We start from the raw sequence: 16666 nt of genomic DNA on the forward strand, positions 1-16666 counted from the left end.
ACCTGTATATACCTGGTATCCCTTTACATTTGAATTCCTAAGCCCCTAGAAAATACACACCCAGCTCCACTTTCAATTAAGAGGATATACATCCATTTTCCACAGCATTCCGATTGTTCCACATAGCACTGAAAAACCTGTGAACTCGGAGTTTAGGAAAAACCCTTCAACACAACAATTAATGCCATGCAAATTGCAGTAAACTTGCAGAAGCTCACGGCACGAACACCTCAAGGTATAAATCAAGGAGTTTGTTATGCAGCCTCCCAAAAACCAGCAGGGATTCAAGGTGGGGTGCAGGCAAAATTCTGCACAACTCTTAAAAAGTTTGGAGTTGAGCAGAATTGGGGGAGCCAGCACTGTCAGCAGGGTTTCAGAAGGGAGCTCCAAACATGGATGTGCAGCAATCAGAGATTTGGAGCCCCAGTGATTCCTTCCCAAAGCACAGCCCCGATGGAAGGAGGGGAACTGGAGCCCTGACGAGGATTTATTTTAGTGAGGAGGGTTCCACAGCACCCTGGTCTGGCAGAGGGGCCGTGCTGGGAGCTCACCAGCATCCAGGGGCTTAAAAAAGCTCACGCTGTATGTATTTAATACTTCCCTGGCAGGGGAACAGGACACACATATTGATGAATTGGGGTAATTTGAAAATCTGCTGCTCTTGAGTTTAGCAGCAGAACATTCTCCTGGAGCTGCATTAATCAGAGTGTGATTAATGGCAGCTTTGAGCTGGACAGTGTTATAGTAACCCTCGATTGTTGTCAAAGACACAGCGGCCAAATACAAAAGCATTTTTTCCACCATGACCAGAGCTTTATAAAATTTTCAAAGATTTTAAAGTTATTTCCTGTATCAAATGACTACCAAATGAATACTCTCCCAGTCAGAAGTTTTGACATCTTTCATAGGAAAAAACCTTAAGCAAAATTCCTACAATTTTTTTGTGGCAAGCGCACACCTTGATTGTATATCCATAGGTGGAGGGTTTTCTTTTTCAGTGACTAGCTAGTACATAAACTAGCTAGTACTTTAATTTTTTATAAAATGCATTTTGTACGTATTTGATTGGTGTAATCAAACCTGGAGGTGACAAACACTGACATTCTCATTCCCAGGCACACATCAGAAACTCTGTGATAAGATGGTTCCCAGGGGTTCAAAGGCACCACAGGGACGGGTGTAATTGCTTTAGCTCTTGGGAACCTTGTAAGAATAAATGGAAGTAAAAGCTCCCAGAGAAGCAGAATGTTCTAGGTGCCCCATGGCTTTATCCCCAGGATGGATGTTTTCTGATTGCTACTCACACTTGACAGCACCAGCCCTTCCTGTAGTGAGAGTTTGTTATGCAGATCCATAGAGGCACTGACAGGGTTTGCTGGCCTGGGTTCTGTCTTGGTTCTGCTCCTGATTCTTTGCATTTTCTATTACATTTTCAGCCAATCTCTTTCTTTTTGGTGCACAAGCAAACATGAGTTAATGTCTTTATCAATTCAGGTGAGGAAAAAGCCTGCAGGTCCAAGGACAGCTGAGTATTTCAGTGACATTCACCCCGACTTCTCTGTCTCTAAAAGTTCTGTTCAGCAGCAAGGTGCAGAGCCTCCAAGGGAAGCTTCTAGGGCTTTTCCCTGGAGGAATCAACCCCTGGCTTCAGGAAAGCCTCATAGCTTAGGGTGAGCAAAGAGGCTTCCCCAGGGTGCTCTGCAGTGCTGTGTTAATTAAATAATCAGTTTGCTGTTTCCATTGGCCCTGGGCCTTGCCCACCTCTGTTGTTCAGACAGTCCCTGGTTCAGAGCGTCTCCTTTCCCTGTTTCCCCTGGGCTGTGGTATCTCTGATGTCCTGCCCTCTGTCCCCTGCAGGTCGTGGCCCTTTGCCCTGCCCCTGCCCCATCCCTGTGCTCAGACCACAGGCTCCTGACCTCACAGTTAACCCCTTTGATCTGGGTCTTTCTGTCCCTGGAACCTTTGGCGTGAGCCTGCAAAATGAACGCCACTGGAGACCTTTAAATAAATAAACCTCTCCTTTTACAGGAGACCCTTCCTGCCTGTCCTCGCTGAGCTGGCCGTGCTGTGTGAGCGCCCGCTGTGTGCCCGCCCCAGCGGCTTCTCCAGAAGAGCTTTTCTGGGAGAGGCAGCAGCAACCACCACCCGTCCCCACGCTGCTACAGCGACCCGTAAAACACACGCAGGTCCTGCACCCTGGGCGTTTCTAGGGCAGCACCTGGGGCTCCCCAAGGGTGTCAGGGCGCTGTGGCAGCCCCACACTCACCGATGGCAGCGGTGAGGTACAGCTGCACCTCGTGGGGTGTTTTACACAGGGCCCTCTCCCGTGTGTGTAAACACCCAGGTCCTGCACACTGAGCGTTTCTAAGCCAGCCCCTGTGCAGCTGGGGCTCCCCAGTGGTGTCAGGGCACTGTGGCAACCCCACACTCACCGATGGCAGCGGTGAAGTACAGCTGCACCTCGCGGGGGCTCAGGGCCCTCTCCCAGATGATGAACTCGTCGAAGGCGCCGTTGACGGCGCGCCGGGCCGCGTCCCCCTCGGTCCCCGTCAGCAGCCCGGCGCTGCCGTCGCCGTAGTCGTAGAAAACCTTCCCGGTGGGGTCAGCGCTGCTCAGGGTGCCGTTGACGTAGACCTTCAGCCCTTCCCTCCACTTCCAGGTGAAGAGGATGTGAGTCCAGTGGGGACCTGCAAGGCGCTGGGGGTCACAGCGGGATCCGGAGGCGGCTCCGCTCCCAGCTTTCCCGCTGGACGCGGCTCTGCTGGTTTGTGCACCGCAGTGGGGCTGCTTGGGAAGTGCTAAAGGTGAATTATGGAATGCTGATGCTGTGCCCGTTCAACTTTACCCCCCTGGGGGAGCCTTGGCAGGATTCCTGTCAGCTTTGCCCAAACCTGGGCTCACTGCAGCTCCATAAATTCCACCTGCTGAGTGCTACCGGCCAAGATTTGAGGTCTCTGCACTACTGCCTCAAAAGTCATCTCAGCAAAGACAGCCAGAGCTGGAGAACAAGCAAATAAACTACTCAAAAGTTCTCACAGCTTCCTTGTTATGCTTGAGAGGCAGAAAACATAATATTAATTTTCACTTGGATTGGATAATCCATGAACGTGTGAATTATTCTTGCTGTTTGCGGCTTTTCTCTTAAAAGAAGATTTCTGAACTGATTCATTAATGTTTATGAAACTGCTACCATGAGTCCTATTTTAACAACATATAGATAGTCAAATTAAGGCAAGAAAACATTTATTGAATGCCATTAGCATTACTAGAAGACCAGAATTTGTTCCAGTCAGTGGGTATTACTGCTCCCCAGCAATACACAGTTTAGATAGAAGCAGTGAGATATGTGGTACACCAAAGTGTTTATTAATGCTATGGCTTGGCATAGAAAACCTGACACTCAACAGAAAACAGAATCGGGAAAGCACCAAACAGCAGCTAGAGAGTTACCAAATAAAGCCTGAATTCAGCAGAGAGCAGCCTTTGGGATACGCTGGGAGCTGTCAGGGATTAATCTGCATTCTTTGCTCATGTTTCCATCCAAACATGCATGAAGCCATGGAAGTCAATAAGGACTGCACTCCACACACCACTGGCAGCTGGATCCAAGGGCTGTTAGTGACGGCAAATGTTCTATAATACATCACTGCTTTTTGGTTTGTATTTGATCTCTTCCTCCCCACACCAAGAGAATTCTTAAGCACGGAGGTCTGTAGCTATTTTTATATACCCACTCCTCTTTCCTGAAGTTGTGCTCTTCTCACTACCTCTGTCTGCAAGAACAAAGCAAAAATGTAGCGAAGAAAATTGGTTTGTTTTAAGCACATAAACTTTACCTGGTGGACTAAAGCTTGCTTTCCACTTCATCATTGCATTGCCACGGGTGTAAAATTCCACGGAGCCTTCACCTTCATTTGAGCAGATTTTGAAACCACTGGAAATTACTCGTCCACCAGAGGCAGGGAGAAGTTTGGCCTGCTGGTCTTGAGTCTTCCAGAAAAAGGAAAATGTGACTCCTGAGGAAAGCAAGGGGGAGGAGACTTGAATGAAAAAAACGAGTGCAATTAAAAATTTCCGATGAGTAGAATACAGAGAGTGGGGAGCTTTTTGAGGACAGATCATCTCCTGGCATAAACCAGGACAGCATTTTTAAAATCAACAATGCTCCAGCAGTTTAAACCAAATAAACAATCCCTCCCTTCGGTTTGCATCCCATGAGCACACCCAGGACACTGCAGTGACCACTGTGTCCTGAGCAGCTTCTCTCAGGGAAAACCAAAGTTCTTTGATCTCCAAAAGGCACCTACACTTTTTCTGGGGTTCCCCAGACCCCATCACAGCCAGATTGAATACAGGGACCACTTTGGAGCTCCCCCAGCACACCTCTCTAACAGCTGAATTTCCTAGGCATGTCATCACCCTTCGGTGCACAAACAGCTCCTGAAAGCAAAGTGTACAATAAAGGGATAGATGTACATGCAGAGCCACAGGAAAGATTCTGTGTTCCCCTACACAAAAATGAAAGAATTATCCCAAAAATGCAACCCAATCCCGCAAGTGCACATGTGATTAACTTCATCCACAAATAATCCTCCTCAGTTCACAGTAGATTTCACTAATATCCTGTAAGTGGAGCAGCTCTCCAGGCCCCATATTAGTGAGTAAATGTAATTTCCATAAGATGGCTTTCTTTAATAAAGGCTGCCCCAGAAGGAGTCACTGCCACTCAAGTGGCAAAACAAACCTCACTCACACTTCGCTTTTGTTGATTACACACAGCTTCTCCAAATGAGCCCAAGCCAAGGAATAAGAGAACATTCTCTTGCACATTCTCATCTTCCACAAACGTTTCATTTGACTGAAAATGCCACTCCCATGAGCCCAAAATGCTTACAGAAAACCATTGTTTAAAGATTGCTTGAGAAGGAGCAAAGCGGGGGAAGAATTTGTTTTCTCAAGTGAAAATAATAGCCCTGAAATGTTGTGAAATTCAGCCTTAGAAGAAACACGGGGATTTTTGTTTCACGGGTTATTGTATTTCACCTGGGAAGATCCCAGCACCTTTCCCAAAGGCATTCCCTGGTTAAGTGTGCTTGACACCACTTTCTCACAAACACATCAAGGGCATGGTTAAGCTGCAGCAGCTGGAATAAATTTCACTTTACCCTCACCACAGGTGCATTTGATTTGAAAAAAACACACACATGTTCTTTAGAAAAAGGACATTGCCTTTTTTCCTTTTTTTTTTTTCCTTTTATTAATACCTGCTGCAGTGACTTAGTGTTTATTATTTATCCGATTTCTTCTCCTCACATTTTATCTACTGAACATTTCAATGGTTTATGCCTTTAATCTTCATGTTTGTGAGATACTGCGAGTGCTCTGGTTCTACAAAAATAATTTATTCTGATTGTCATGTTATACTGCAGATGTTGAAAGAATATGACTTCCCATTTTTATTTCCCAGTGGCATTAAAGAAAGTATGAAAAGATGCAGCAGGTATCCCAAGCCACACCTACAGCAGGGTGCTGAACCCCCTTTTCTCGCTCTCAGGTAACAGCGTGCTCCTGCTGCCCTCGGAGCGCTTGCAAAGTTCTCCAGCAGCTCAAACTGAAGTGATCCTATTTCAAGCCATGTTACCCATCTGAAGGATGGCACAAATCAATGAAAGCAAGAAAATTCAATGTCAACAATGCTGCTCAATTTTGGGACTGCTGGAGCTCAGAGAAAGCCAGCATTTCCTATGGAACCTTCCATCTCCATGGAACTGTGGACCTCTAGTGAATGCCCTGTGTGACTGACCAGGCAAATGTTTGGTTTGGCTGTCACACACAATTTCCATCATCCTCTGCCATCCACACCCATCAGACCTTTCACTTTGTGATCCTACCCCAAGAGAAAGGGAAGAGAAACAGAACGAAGGGATTTCAGCATCTGTGAGGACAAATGGATTCCATAACACCAGAGACCTAAAAGTTTTCTTATCTCATGAGAGAAATCTAAAAACCCCAAGCCCACTCCTGCAAAGAGGCCACACTGAATCTCAGTAGCTGGTGATCAGTTCTGATTAAATTGCAGTTAGAAAAGACTAAATTTTCAGCAATCAACGCTCAATTGTTTCAAAAGTCAATAAAGTGTCAAGCCTGATTTTTAGATTTCATTCCAGGGAGGAAAGAAACAATGATTATTGAATAACATAATTTGACAGCAAAAGAAAAGTCAATCATAATTAATGAATTTCTCACCTTCAGGCCCACAAGCCTCTGGATTACTAATGCAAGAATTCCGATAGCTTCCAAAGAAGAGGAAGGTGACCCCTTTCTTTTCAGTGACGTAAATTCCTTTGTTCACCATCCCTTCTACAATATCTGAAGCAAAAGCAAAACCCGGTTTAACATTCACATAAAGGAAAACTTCCTGAAATCACAATTTATCAGACTCCTGTAGCTCAGATGTTTATCTTGCTCCAGCTATATGGTTTTGTTACTTTTTGTGTTTGTTTTTCTATTTGGTGTTGTTTGTTTCAGTTTGCCAGTTTCAGTTCGTTCAGTTTCTTCGTTTGTTTCCTTTTGTCCGTGGTTTGTGGTATTTTTAAAGACCACACAGATACCGCTTTTGTTTCAGGTTTGTAAATATTACACTCATATCCACTCAGCTCTGTGGTTAACTAAGGCTCTTTGACAGAATCCATACACCAAAAATTATTATTTTAAAGTGATCTGAGTAAACTTCATGCTTCCCAGGGTTTTGAATGCCAGACACTTCCTAGAGGTGTCTTACTGCTAGGCTGGGCTAGTAAAGACATTCTTAAACCAATTAAAATGTAACAAAATAGCATCTCTTTGTTTATTTTTTTTAAAGGGCAAGTTGGTGATCAAACCTTGCTTTTCACTAAAAAAATTACTCAGAAATTTCCTTGGCAAGGTACGCTCACAGGACAGAAACAGATCTCCTTTCAGAAATAGATCATCCTTTGCTGTGGTTCCTTGGCATTTGGAAAGGCAGTCTCTTTGTCTGACGGGGATAATGACTAATTTATTTGTGATTGTCTGCGTTCCCTCCCAAAGAAAAGCGCTGTCGATTCATCTGCTACCAGCTAAAGCACGTGAATCCCTTAGCACGACAAAACCTGGTGTTTGTTAACTGCAGGAGCCTCGCGAAGGTCTGAGAGTGCAGCTGGCAGATGATGATGGGGAGCTGTTCTCGTTTGTCCTGCCTGATTGCAGCAAGGAAATAGAAACAATAGGAAATCACAACAAACGCCAGCATCAAAGCGTTCTGCTGGTAAAGATGCCTGCACTGCCCAGGGCAGCGAACACTGAATTGTCTGTTTCTGAGCAGACAGAACGTGGCATTTCCTGTCACCACTTCTGGGATGGCATTTCTGCAAGGACTCTGAAATTCAGAACCCTGGGTTTAAGACCCTTCTTCGTAATTTCTTCTGGGAAACGCTGAGAAGAGCTGCTCCGAGGGAGCTCCAGCAGTGACAAGACATTTTCCTTTCCTGAGTGAATGCAAGTTTCAATGTTCTCTTAGCTCATCCCAAATCCTTATTTAAATATCACTTTTCAGGTACCTTCCCCTCCCCTTTGAGGAGGAAGCCATCAAGTCCTGCCTCCAGCTGACAGATAAAATTCAGTTTCTTCCAAATATATGTGTGTGTGCTGTGGAGTAAATCAAGCATTTCTAAGTTCTTCTCAAGGCACCTGAATTATAAATTCATCTCTCCAGGAAAATTGCCATAAGCTAAGGAAGGCATTTCTGTTCCCACAGCACTTCCTTTGCCACTGGTGTCACTCTCTATAATATTCATATTGAACACATTTTATTATGTGAGAACTATGCAAATGGTCTATAAAGCAGATAAGAGGGGACTGAAAGGAATTAGGGTCATTTGAAGTTCATCATTAGAGTTCCCATTTGCCAGCATATTCTGACTATTAGAGAGTAAAAAAAACCACTGGGTTTAGTATTCCAATATAAAATTCTTACTATCTGAGCAGCCCAAGTGACAGCTTTACCCTTTCCATCCTTCTCCTTAGGTCAGGTTTTCTGACAGTTTGATGGGAGTTGATGCCCAAGGTAAAGCGGGCACGAGGTCTTATTTCAATTGCACCCACACAGCACAAATGTAATTACTGAAATTGAGGGACTTGGAGCTGCTGGAGCTGTGACTGGCTTCCAGTCTGCCAGGTTCCTGCCTGGGAGCTGTCATTTTCTGTTCTTCCTTTCATCTCCTAATGTGTGGGTGTTAAAAAAACAATTAAATAAAAGCACATATAGAGAGAGATCTGTTTCACAAAAAAAAAAAAAAAAGAAAAAAAACCAAACCCCAAAACACACACACACAAAAAAACCCCCCCCAACAACAACAAAACCCACCAAACAAAAACCCCAAAAAACCCCACAAAAAACCAAAAAACCCACAAACAAACAGAAACAGAAACAAAACAAAACAAAACAAACCCCAACACAACAACACAAAAACCCAACAAAAAACCCCCAAAATAAACCACTGTGTTAACCAAAGTTGTCCTGACTGACAACATCTCACTTCCAGGCTTTGCAAATCCGCTTGCATTTTCCTTTATTAACATGTCCCCTAAAAATTATTATAAAATAGTGAAAACCAGAGAGCTTCTTTTCCATTTTAGCCTTGAAAGACAAGAAAAAAATAAACCTGTTTATTCTTGTTTGTTCCTCTACAATATCATCTCTGTTTCTTTTCAGCCTAAAAGAAATTTTTTAGGTTTTGGAGGATGCCTGGGGCTCATCCTCCCCTGGGATTCCCATGGGAATGCCTCTCCCAGAATTGCAGCAATCCAGGTAACATTGCAGGGGCTTTTCCAAGAATGTATGACAGTGAAATAACAATAATAATAATAATTAATAATAATAATAATAATAATACCACTTTTACTGCACAACCACTTGAACCAGAACTCAGAGTTAACTCTGAATCCAATGCTACAAGAACCATCCACGCCTGAGAAATGCAGAACAAAAAAACGAGTGATTCCTCACCTACAGTTGCAGAGAAGTTAGAGTAGGCAGAGTCATTGGTATTTACAAAGGTAGAGTTATGGGAAGGGAGCACAGTGAAGTTGTGGATTCTTAGAGCTGGGTGGAACAACAAAAGAAAATCAGCAAATAAGCAAAACAATGAATAAACACCACCAGTAATGAAGCGGCCAGTTCATATCTCTCAGCACAGCACAAATCACGGGTTTGGTGAGGAGTCAGCGCTCCATTTACCTCACCAGCGCTCCTGAGGAGCTGCACCTGCTCGGGGAATGCATGCCACCAAGAGAAAGTTTTCTTCCCAGTTACCGAGAAGAAAAAAACCTGTAAAAAATCCAGCTGCAGATGAAGGGCTATGAAATGCTCTGAGGTTTTTATTCCTGTTGACAAGGGTCTCTGCATGTATAATAAATCTCATTATCATGGTGCAGGAGCTCTGGCAGCCCAAGGCCCATGTCCAGTTTTGGCTCCCCAGGGAAGTGACGTGGACACCCTGGAGCAAGGCCAGGAGAGGCTGAGAGAGCCGAGGGCTCAGGGCTTCGACCAATTTGTAAAAATTCTCAGCTGGAGATGGAGAGATGTGCCAGGCCCTCCTTATTTGTACCCAGTGAGCAGATCAGAGCAGTGGGCACAAATCAAAATACAAGAAACTCCATCCAAATATGAGAAAACCTACAACGTTTTTATGTTTGACAATGAAGTTTTATTCTCTGTTTTTTTCTGATTTTGAAAATTTAACTGTATCTTGCACACTGTAATTGTTTGCCCTGGGCAGGCAAATAAAGCCTGATGAAAACCCCATGAAAATAGATGGAGAGACATTGATTTGGGATTTAGACCAACTGAGCTCACAGAACAAAAACCACAAATGCTCTTAGGAAAGGAAAACCACTCACAAAAACCTCCAGATAAAAATGCATGGAAAACTAGGGGACAGATGAAAAACCTGAGCATGGCCACTTTCTTTTTATTTGGTATATTTTGAGCTGATTGTTTCCCTTCAATTGCTTCTAGTGCTGAGATTTCCAAAGCGTTAATTTGCTGACACTCTCTCACCACACGAATGCTTTGAGAGATATAAATCTGGCTTCACACACAATGACTTCAACAAATAAAATGGATTAACATGACAGACAGATTATGATGCTTCAAGGATTTAAGAGGAGAAACATGGAATGAAAATAATTGCATGATATGACGAGTGGAAAACAAGAAAGACTGCAATAAACAGAAGAGTTGTGTAACCAGAATGGAACCAAAACCAAGCACGTTGTCACCTGGAGTAGATTACAACAATAAACAGCACTTTCCTTGTATATCAAAGTGAAATATCAGATACATAAAACCTCTGCTGGAGGCAGCTGAAATAATATCCGTGTCTGATAAGGCACAATCTAAGCAGCTGAGAGGAATTTGAGCCATCCAGAGCAACGCTGAAGAGAGAACTCAGCACTGCACAAAATCCTCTGGCTACTGATATATCCCCTACAAGTAATTGTAAGACAAAATCCACCAATGTTTTTCAGCAAAGTCCTGCAGCTGGCTCATTTATAAATTTCTTTAACACCGTGTCATAGCAGGAGTCAAAAGGGATTGCTCAGTGAGCCAGTCCCTTTCCTGCAAGGGAAGGTTTGTAGGATCAGGAACCTCATCTGCTCTGCTGTCTCTCTTCCAAGATACTGAAAATAGTTCTGAATTTTGCTGAAATAAAATTAAACTAAATTTGAAAAACAATCTAACATCAATTATCCTTTTCCAAGAGCTGTGTATATCTAAATGTTTGTGCATATATGTATGTATATTTATAATATATTTGTATACATCATATATAACAGATATAACATATATATGATTTTTAATGTATAACATATATTCTATATGGAAGATATGTTTTATGTGTGTGTATATATATATTATTTATAATTTCTAAGCACTTTCAAAACAACTTTCTTGTAAGGGGATTGCCAGAACAGTGCTAGATATGCAGCACTTGACTCATTTTGAAACCACGTGAAGTCCAGGCTCAGAAAATTGCTTTAACACACTTTGAGAGAACTTCTGTGGCAAGTTCTGTAAGCCAAATTATTATTCTATTGAAGGCAGTGGGAATGCTGCCATCAGCTCCTAATGGAAGCAGAATATTGCCCAGATATATTTCTGGTCAGGCAATTTCATTCCTCCTAGAAATTTTGTGGAAAGATAGGTCAAAGTTCAGGCTTAAAATACTTGAGCACCTCCCCAATAAAGGGATTTAGATATTTATAGATCCCTTTCCCCGCTCAGGAGCAGAGATGGATATTGCCACTTTGGCACACGTTTTGGGGAGCACCCGGCAGACTTCGTGTGTGGAACGCTGGGAATTCACACCAGCACAGCCCGGACCTGCCCGAGTGCCAGCAGAGAGCAAACGGCTCGTGTGGCATCACTGAGGGACCTCTGGGCTGGGAGGGAGGCAGAGCTCAGCTGAGCGTTCCACGGGGAAGGGACAGCCCTGGGAGAGGCGCAGAGGGGCGCAGAGGGGCACAGGGAGCTCCCTCCTGCACCAGCCACACACCCCTGGAAAAGCCCTCCAGGGCCATTCCCTCCAGACCCCACAGCCCAGCTCCAGACTGAGCGTCAGGGACAGCTTCACCTCAGCAAATCCCCCCTGAGTCTGCCCAGCTGGAAAAAGAATCGAATTAATATGAACTCATGCTGCAATACTGCTCTTAAGGAAACACCCAAAGGCAGATAAAAATGAGTGAGAGGTGGTATGCAGCTGAGAGCTTACACTTTTCTGTAGATGCAATGTTCAAAAGTGCAAGAGGAGCTTGGGCATTTAACTCCTCCCAAAATCAAAGGGACAGAGAAATCTTCCCTGCTGGCAGAGCCAGAGATCTCAGACCCCGAGGGTACCAGAGCATGCTGTGCATGTACCCAAGCAACTAATAACAATGTGATTTCAATGACTCTTTGGGTCGTAAACCTTTTCTCTTTATAACCTCAGCAATGCACAGACAGCCCATAAAACCTCGGAGAATGCTCCATAAAAATACAAATGCAACATCATTTGGATATTGGAGCCCTGGAAAAGCATTAACTGGGAAAAAAATCCCAACATCTGAGCTACAAAAGTTAACCCTTCTTCTCCTGCTGCCCCTTCTAGTCCCAGCCAGGCACAGAGAGCTGTGCTATTGTCATTGTCAGGGAATGCTCTGTCTACCTCCATTTGTATCCCGAAACTCGTGAATTCCATCCACATCCTCCAATGGCCAGTAATGGGAAGCTGATGCCAGGACTTTGAACCCTTTCAAGAAACACAGGTTAAAAGATTGTTAAATAAAAGACCAACAAGGTATGTAACAAGTCTCCACAGAAAGTAATCATAAAAGATGTCAAAAGGTTAAGTAAACTGAAATATTTTATGTAAATCAAGTGTGGCACACAAGCGAGACCATAAATCAAAGCAGCAGAGCAGATTAAAGCCCTATCACTGATTGAGCACTGCAGAAATCCTGCTTTTAAATCCCAACTGATTTTCATTTTAAATGCACTTAAAATGTATAACGATCTCTGACTAAATCTCTGCTCTGTATCTGGCAGCACTCACTGAAGTAACAGCTGAGGAGTAATTGCAGAGTAATTCCAGATTTTACTGAGACTTTGAGCGCGTGGACAGCCCAAAGCCCTGGGATGGGAACGCACGAGGGAGCGCTCAGCCTCTACAGCGAATATCACAGCTCCTGCTTCCTCCAGAGGTAACGGGAGGCATCCAAGGAGTTCGATTTTCCTGAGAGAAGAGCTCAGGTGGAAGAGCTCTCACCTCCCCATCTGGCACTAGCTCTTCCTCCAGAACCTTCTCCAGCCCCCCCAAAACCAGAACAGCCCTTTGGGGCTGATGGAAACATTTGGGTTTCCGTCATTAAATTCTCCTCAGCAACAGGTGGAGAAGCTGAGAAAGGCCAACACCTGCAGGTCTCCAGTGGCATTCCTGTCTGCACAGCCTGACTGACCAGAGTTGGAACAAATTTGGGGACATGGGGTCACTTGAACTCAACCAGAAGCAGGCTGCCCAAAACAACCAAATCTTCTGTTGAAATAACAATTCTATTTTAAGGGTAGAGCATTAATAGTGTAGAAAAACATGAATTTTAATTTCTTACTGTCTTACTAGCTACAAGAAACCCTTTATTTTCAAACCAATTAATTTAATCAGATGTGACGAAATAAATTTAGCATGCCCTACAGGTAAGAAAGTTTGGGTGAGCTGATTCAGACATACAGAAGTTTTTCCATGAATGCACCATCATGGCACATCTTCCTACTAGTCTGAGGCACTTTTCTTTGGGGGGAGAGGTGGGGACGACACAAAGGATAACAGAGACAAAGACAGAAGGATTGCTCTCACACCGTATCTCCTCTTCTCTGCCCCACAATCATTTTTCGTTCCCAAGCAACCTTTCCAGAGGCTGAGGTGTGAAGCCGACAGAGGAAAGTTTGTTAAACCCACCCTGGAGGACACTTTGACTGCCTCCATCCTCATGGTACAGCTTGAGCTGAGACACAGATGGGATCCTAACATTTATCTTTTTATTTTGAGTGCAAAGTTGATAAAATCGCCAAACTTCTCAACAAGCAATTGCAGGTCTGAGGAAACAGAACTCAAAGTTCTGCGCCTTGTGGGGATACGAGAACTACTCAGACTTGCTTCCAAAGTCAACTATACCAGAGATATCTAACAAATGATTCATAATTGGATTCATTAATTCAGGATCTATTCTTAGCCCACCTAACTAAATGTTTGCCGTTGTCATAGAGGTTTTCCCTCCAGGAGGGAAGAGAGCGCAGGCAGATGAGGTGGGGATGTCTCCTGGAAATGTAGGGTTCTGGGTTCTGTGGTTCTCCATCTCCCTGGGAGCAGAGAAGGGCACAGCTGGCAATGCAAGGACGAGGTCACCGCCAGCCTCGGGGGACAGGGACCCACAGCAGCACACACAGAACATCATCTCAGCATTCCAGGCATCCCGAACTCAGCCGAGAGCTCTGCAAGCAAACACGCCTTGCCCGGAGTGCCAAAGCCTTTCCAGAGGCACGGACCCCGCTCGGGAGAGCCCAGGGCTGCTGCAGCCTGGCCCGAAGGCAGGCAGACCCCCGGGGGGATGGCTCCACACAGCCTGCCCCACAGGAGCCTGCCCCACAGGAGCCTGTTCCACACAGCCTGCCCCACACAGCAGCCTGCCCCACAGAGCATCCTGTCCCACGCAGAAGCCTGCCCCACGCAGCCGCCTGCCCCACAGGAGCCTGTTCCACACAGCAGCCTGCCCCACAGAGCATCCTGTCCCACGCAGCCTGCCCCACAGAGCAGGGGAACTCCCCCGGGCCAGCGGGGCTGCCTGCGCCGGCGCCACGGGCCGGGGACCCGCGTCGGGGCAAACGGGACTGCTCCGCTCGGTTTGGAGCGAAGGGGGAGCAAAAGACAATTAATCAGGCTGAAGCTACTCCCTTAACAGACGTGGCCTCTCCCCATCGCTGTGTTCCACTTGAGAATTATTCCATGTGGTTAAAACTGAAAAGCACAGAGCCGCGCATGGACGGGTAACGCAGCTAAACTGCGCTTGTACACCACCGTGAGGCTTGAGGTTAAACTATTTATATAAAGAGAAGAATCCTGCAGTTACACACACAAACCCTTACGAGCTCTGAGGGTTTTTTACATTGGAAACAGATGAGAAATCCTTAATCTGCTCTGTAGCTGATTTAAACCCAAGCGTGAAGGAGGGGAGGAGGGGAGAGGGACTGAAGGCACGCCAGAGCGCTGCGAAGTGTACAAACTGGCACATCCAACTGAAATCATCGAATCGAAAACTGAAATGAACATCGAGGGGAAAAAAGAAAACAGTCTGTGTGGAGATCTGATTCAGAAAGTTACACTCAAGGAAAGCGATGGCAAACAAGTTACACATATCCAACGCAAGCCATTCCTCTCCCAATGTGTTTCTATTCAGAACATCCAGCGGGCACTACTGAACGCACAGTGACTGGGACCGCCTCATCCTTTGGACCATTACACCTCTAATACAGAGCTGACACTAAACATGAGAGCTCAGTTTCTTTGGGGCTACTAAGGATTTTTAAATTTTTTTTTTTAAAAAAGCAAATAAATATTTTAAGTACGTTGTCATAAAATATAAGCAGAGCATTCCTTACCTGGGTGTTTGGGTAGCTGGGAATGGTTTCCGTACACCTGCACATAAAACATTACAGAATGAGACACGGTGAGGCAAAACTTGCAAAGAGGAACCCAAGCACACCTCAATACTGACCTGATATTTTTGCTGAAATAAAATCAGCAAAGAATAATGGCAACAGAGTAGAGACAGCAAACTCTGCATGGTCTATTTAAGGTTAAAAGTGCAGTTTATTCCTGCAAGATTTCAATCATAAATTTTCCTTTGTGACTTCTGGTATCAAAAAGGACATTTTCCACGCAGGTTCAAAAAGCCCTTCCTTCAGTGATGGCAAAATATCCTTCCAGACACTCCAAGTAGTGTTTTCCCGCTTCACCCTTCGATATCTTCATTTAACTCCGAAAAACTACCGTGACCGGAGGAGAATTCACAGAAATGTGCACCAAGCCGCCAAGTTGCTCCGTGAAAGAAGTCAAACGCTTCTATTCCGATCTGTGCCGAGCAGAAAAGCTCTTGTTCGCAACTTTCCCCCGCGATTCCTCTCCCGGTGTCGGAGGTCCGGAGGCAGCTGGAGCCGTGCTGGCAGGGAAAGGCAATTCCTGAGAGCAGCAGGACGGAAAACTCCCTGTTCGCTCCGAAACGGGCTCAGAGGAGCCCAGATGGGCTGAAAGGAGCCGAAATGGGCTGAAAATGAGCTGAAACGAGCTGAAAGGAACCGAAATGGGCTGAAAATGAGCTGAAAGGAGTCGAAATGGGCTGGAACGAGCTGAAAGGAGCCGAAATGGGCTGAATCGAGCCGAAAAGAGCCGCGAAGTCCCGCCCGTCCCGTCCCGTCCCGCTCAGTTCGCACCTCCAGCCCAGACCCTTCTGGGACGAGAGCCCGCTGAGGTCACGCTTCTGCTCCAGCTCTGTCCTCTCTTTATTTCTGTTTATATCTATTTATACCCATTTCTATCCCGCTGCCGCTTCTCCTCCGCGCGTCCCGGAGCAGCAGGGCCCGGGGGGAGCGGAGCCGGGAGCGGCACGGAGGGGAGAGCTGCCCCCAGCCACACCTGGGGACGGTGTGTGTCTGATTGGGGGTGTTTGTGTGTGTGTGTGTGTGTTTTGGGGGGTGTTTGTGTGTGTTTGGGGGTGTTTGTGTGTGTGTGTGTGTGTTTTTTGGGGGGTGTTTGTGTGTGTGTTTGGGGGGGTGTGTGTATTTCTTTGGGGCTATTTGGGGGGAGTTGTTTGTTGGTGTGTGCTTGTTTGAGGGTGTTTGTTTGTGTGTGTTTATTTGGGGGAGTTGTTTGTTGGTGGGTGCTTGTTTGAGGGTGTTTGTGTGTGTTTGTTTGGGGGTGTTTGTGTGTGTTTATTTGGAGGAGTTGTTTGTTGGTGGGTGCTTGTTTGAGGGTGTTTGTGGGTGTTTATTTGGGGGCGCCTGCCCACAGCTCAAACCCCTCAGAAAAACAAGAGGAACCCCCCAAGGAAAGCTGACATC

The 16666-nt window shown here is 45.4% G+C and overlaps 1 protein-coding gene across 3 annotated transcripts in view; it reads right to left on the minus strand.

Annotated features, from left to right (window-relative positions):
* Positions 1–16232, minus strand: part of ADGRD1 (adhesion G protein-coupled receptor D1) — a 123566-nt gene extending 107334 nt beyond the window's left edge. Inside the window, exons 1-7 of one of the 3 annotated variants that reach the window (XM_040080979.2) lie at positions 15325–15408; positions 15209–15245; positions 12225–12308; positions 9026–9121; positions 6247–6369; positions 3837–4016; positions 2433–2687 (exon numbers count right to left, since the gene is read on the minus strand). In XM_040080979.2, the coding sequence (XP_039936913.1) occupies positions 2433–2687; positions 3837–4016; positions 6247–6369; positions 9026–9121; positions 12225–12308; positions 15209–15245; positions 15325–15393 (844 nt within the window). In that variant the 5' untranslated portion in view covers positions 15394–15408. Of the gene's footprint in view, positions 1–2432; positions 2688–3836; positions 4017–4753; positions 4805–6246; positions 6370–9025; positions 9122–12224; positions 12309–15208; positions 15246–15324 lie in introns of those variants that run through there. The other 2 variants (XM_040080977.1, XM_040080978.1) reach the window with 2 other exon arrangements.
* Positions 16233–16666: the final 434 nt, after the last annotated feature.

This window comes from Hirundo rustica, chromosome 17, assembly GCF_015227805.2.
Source record: "Hirundo rustica isolate bHirRus1 chromosome 17, bHirRus1.pri.v3, whole genome shotgun sequence".
Lineage (NCBI taxonomy): Eukaryota > Metazoa > Chordata > Aves > Passeriformes > Hirundinidae > Hirundo > Hirundo rustica.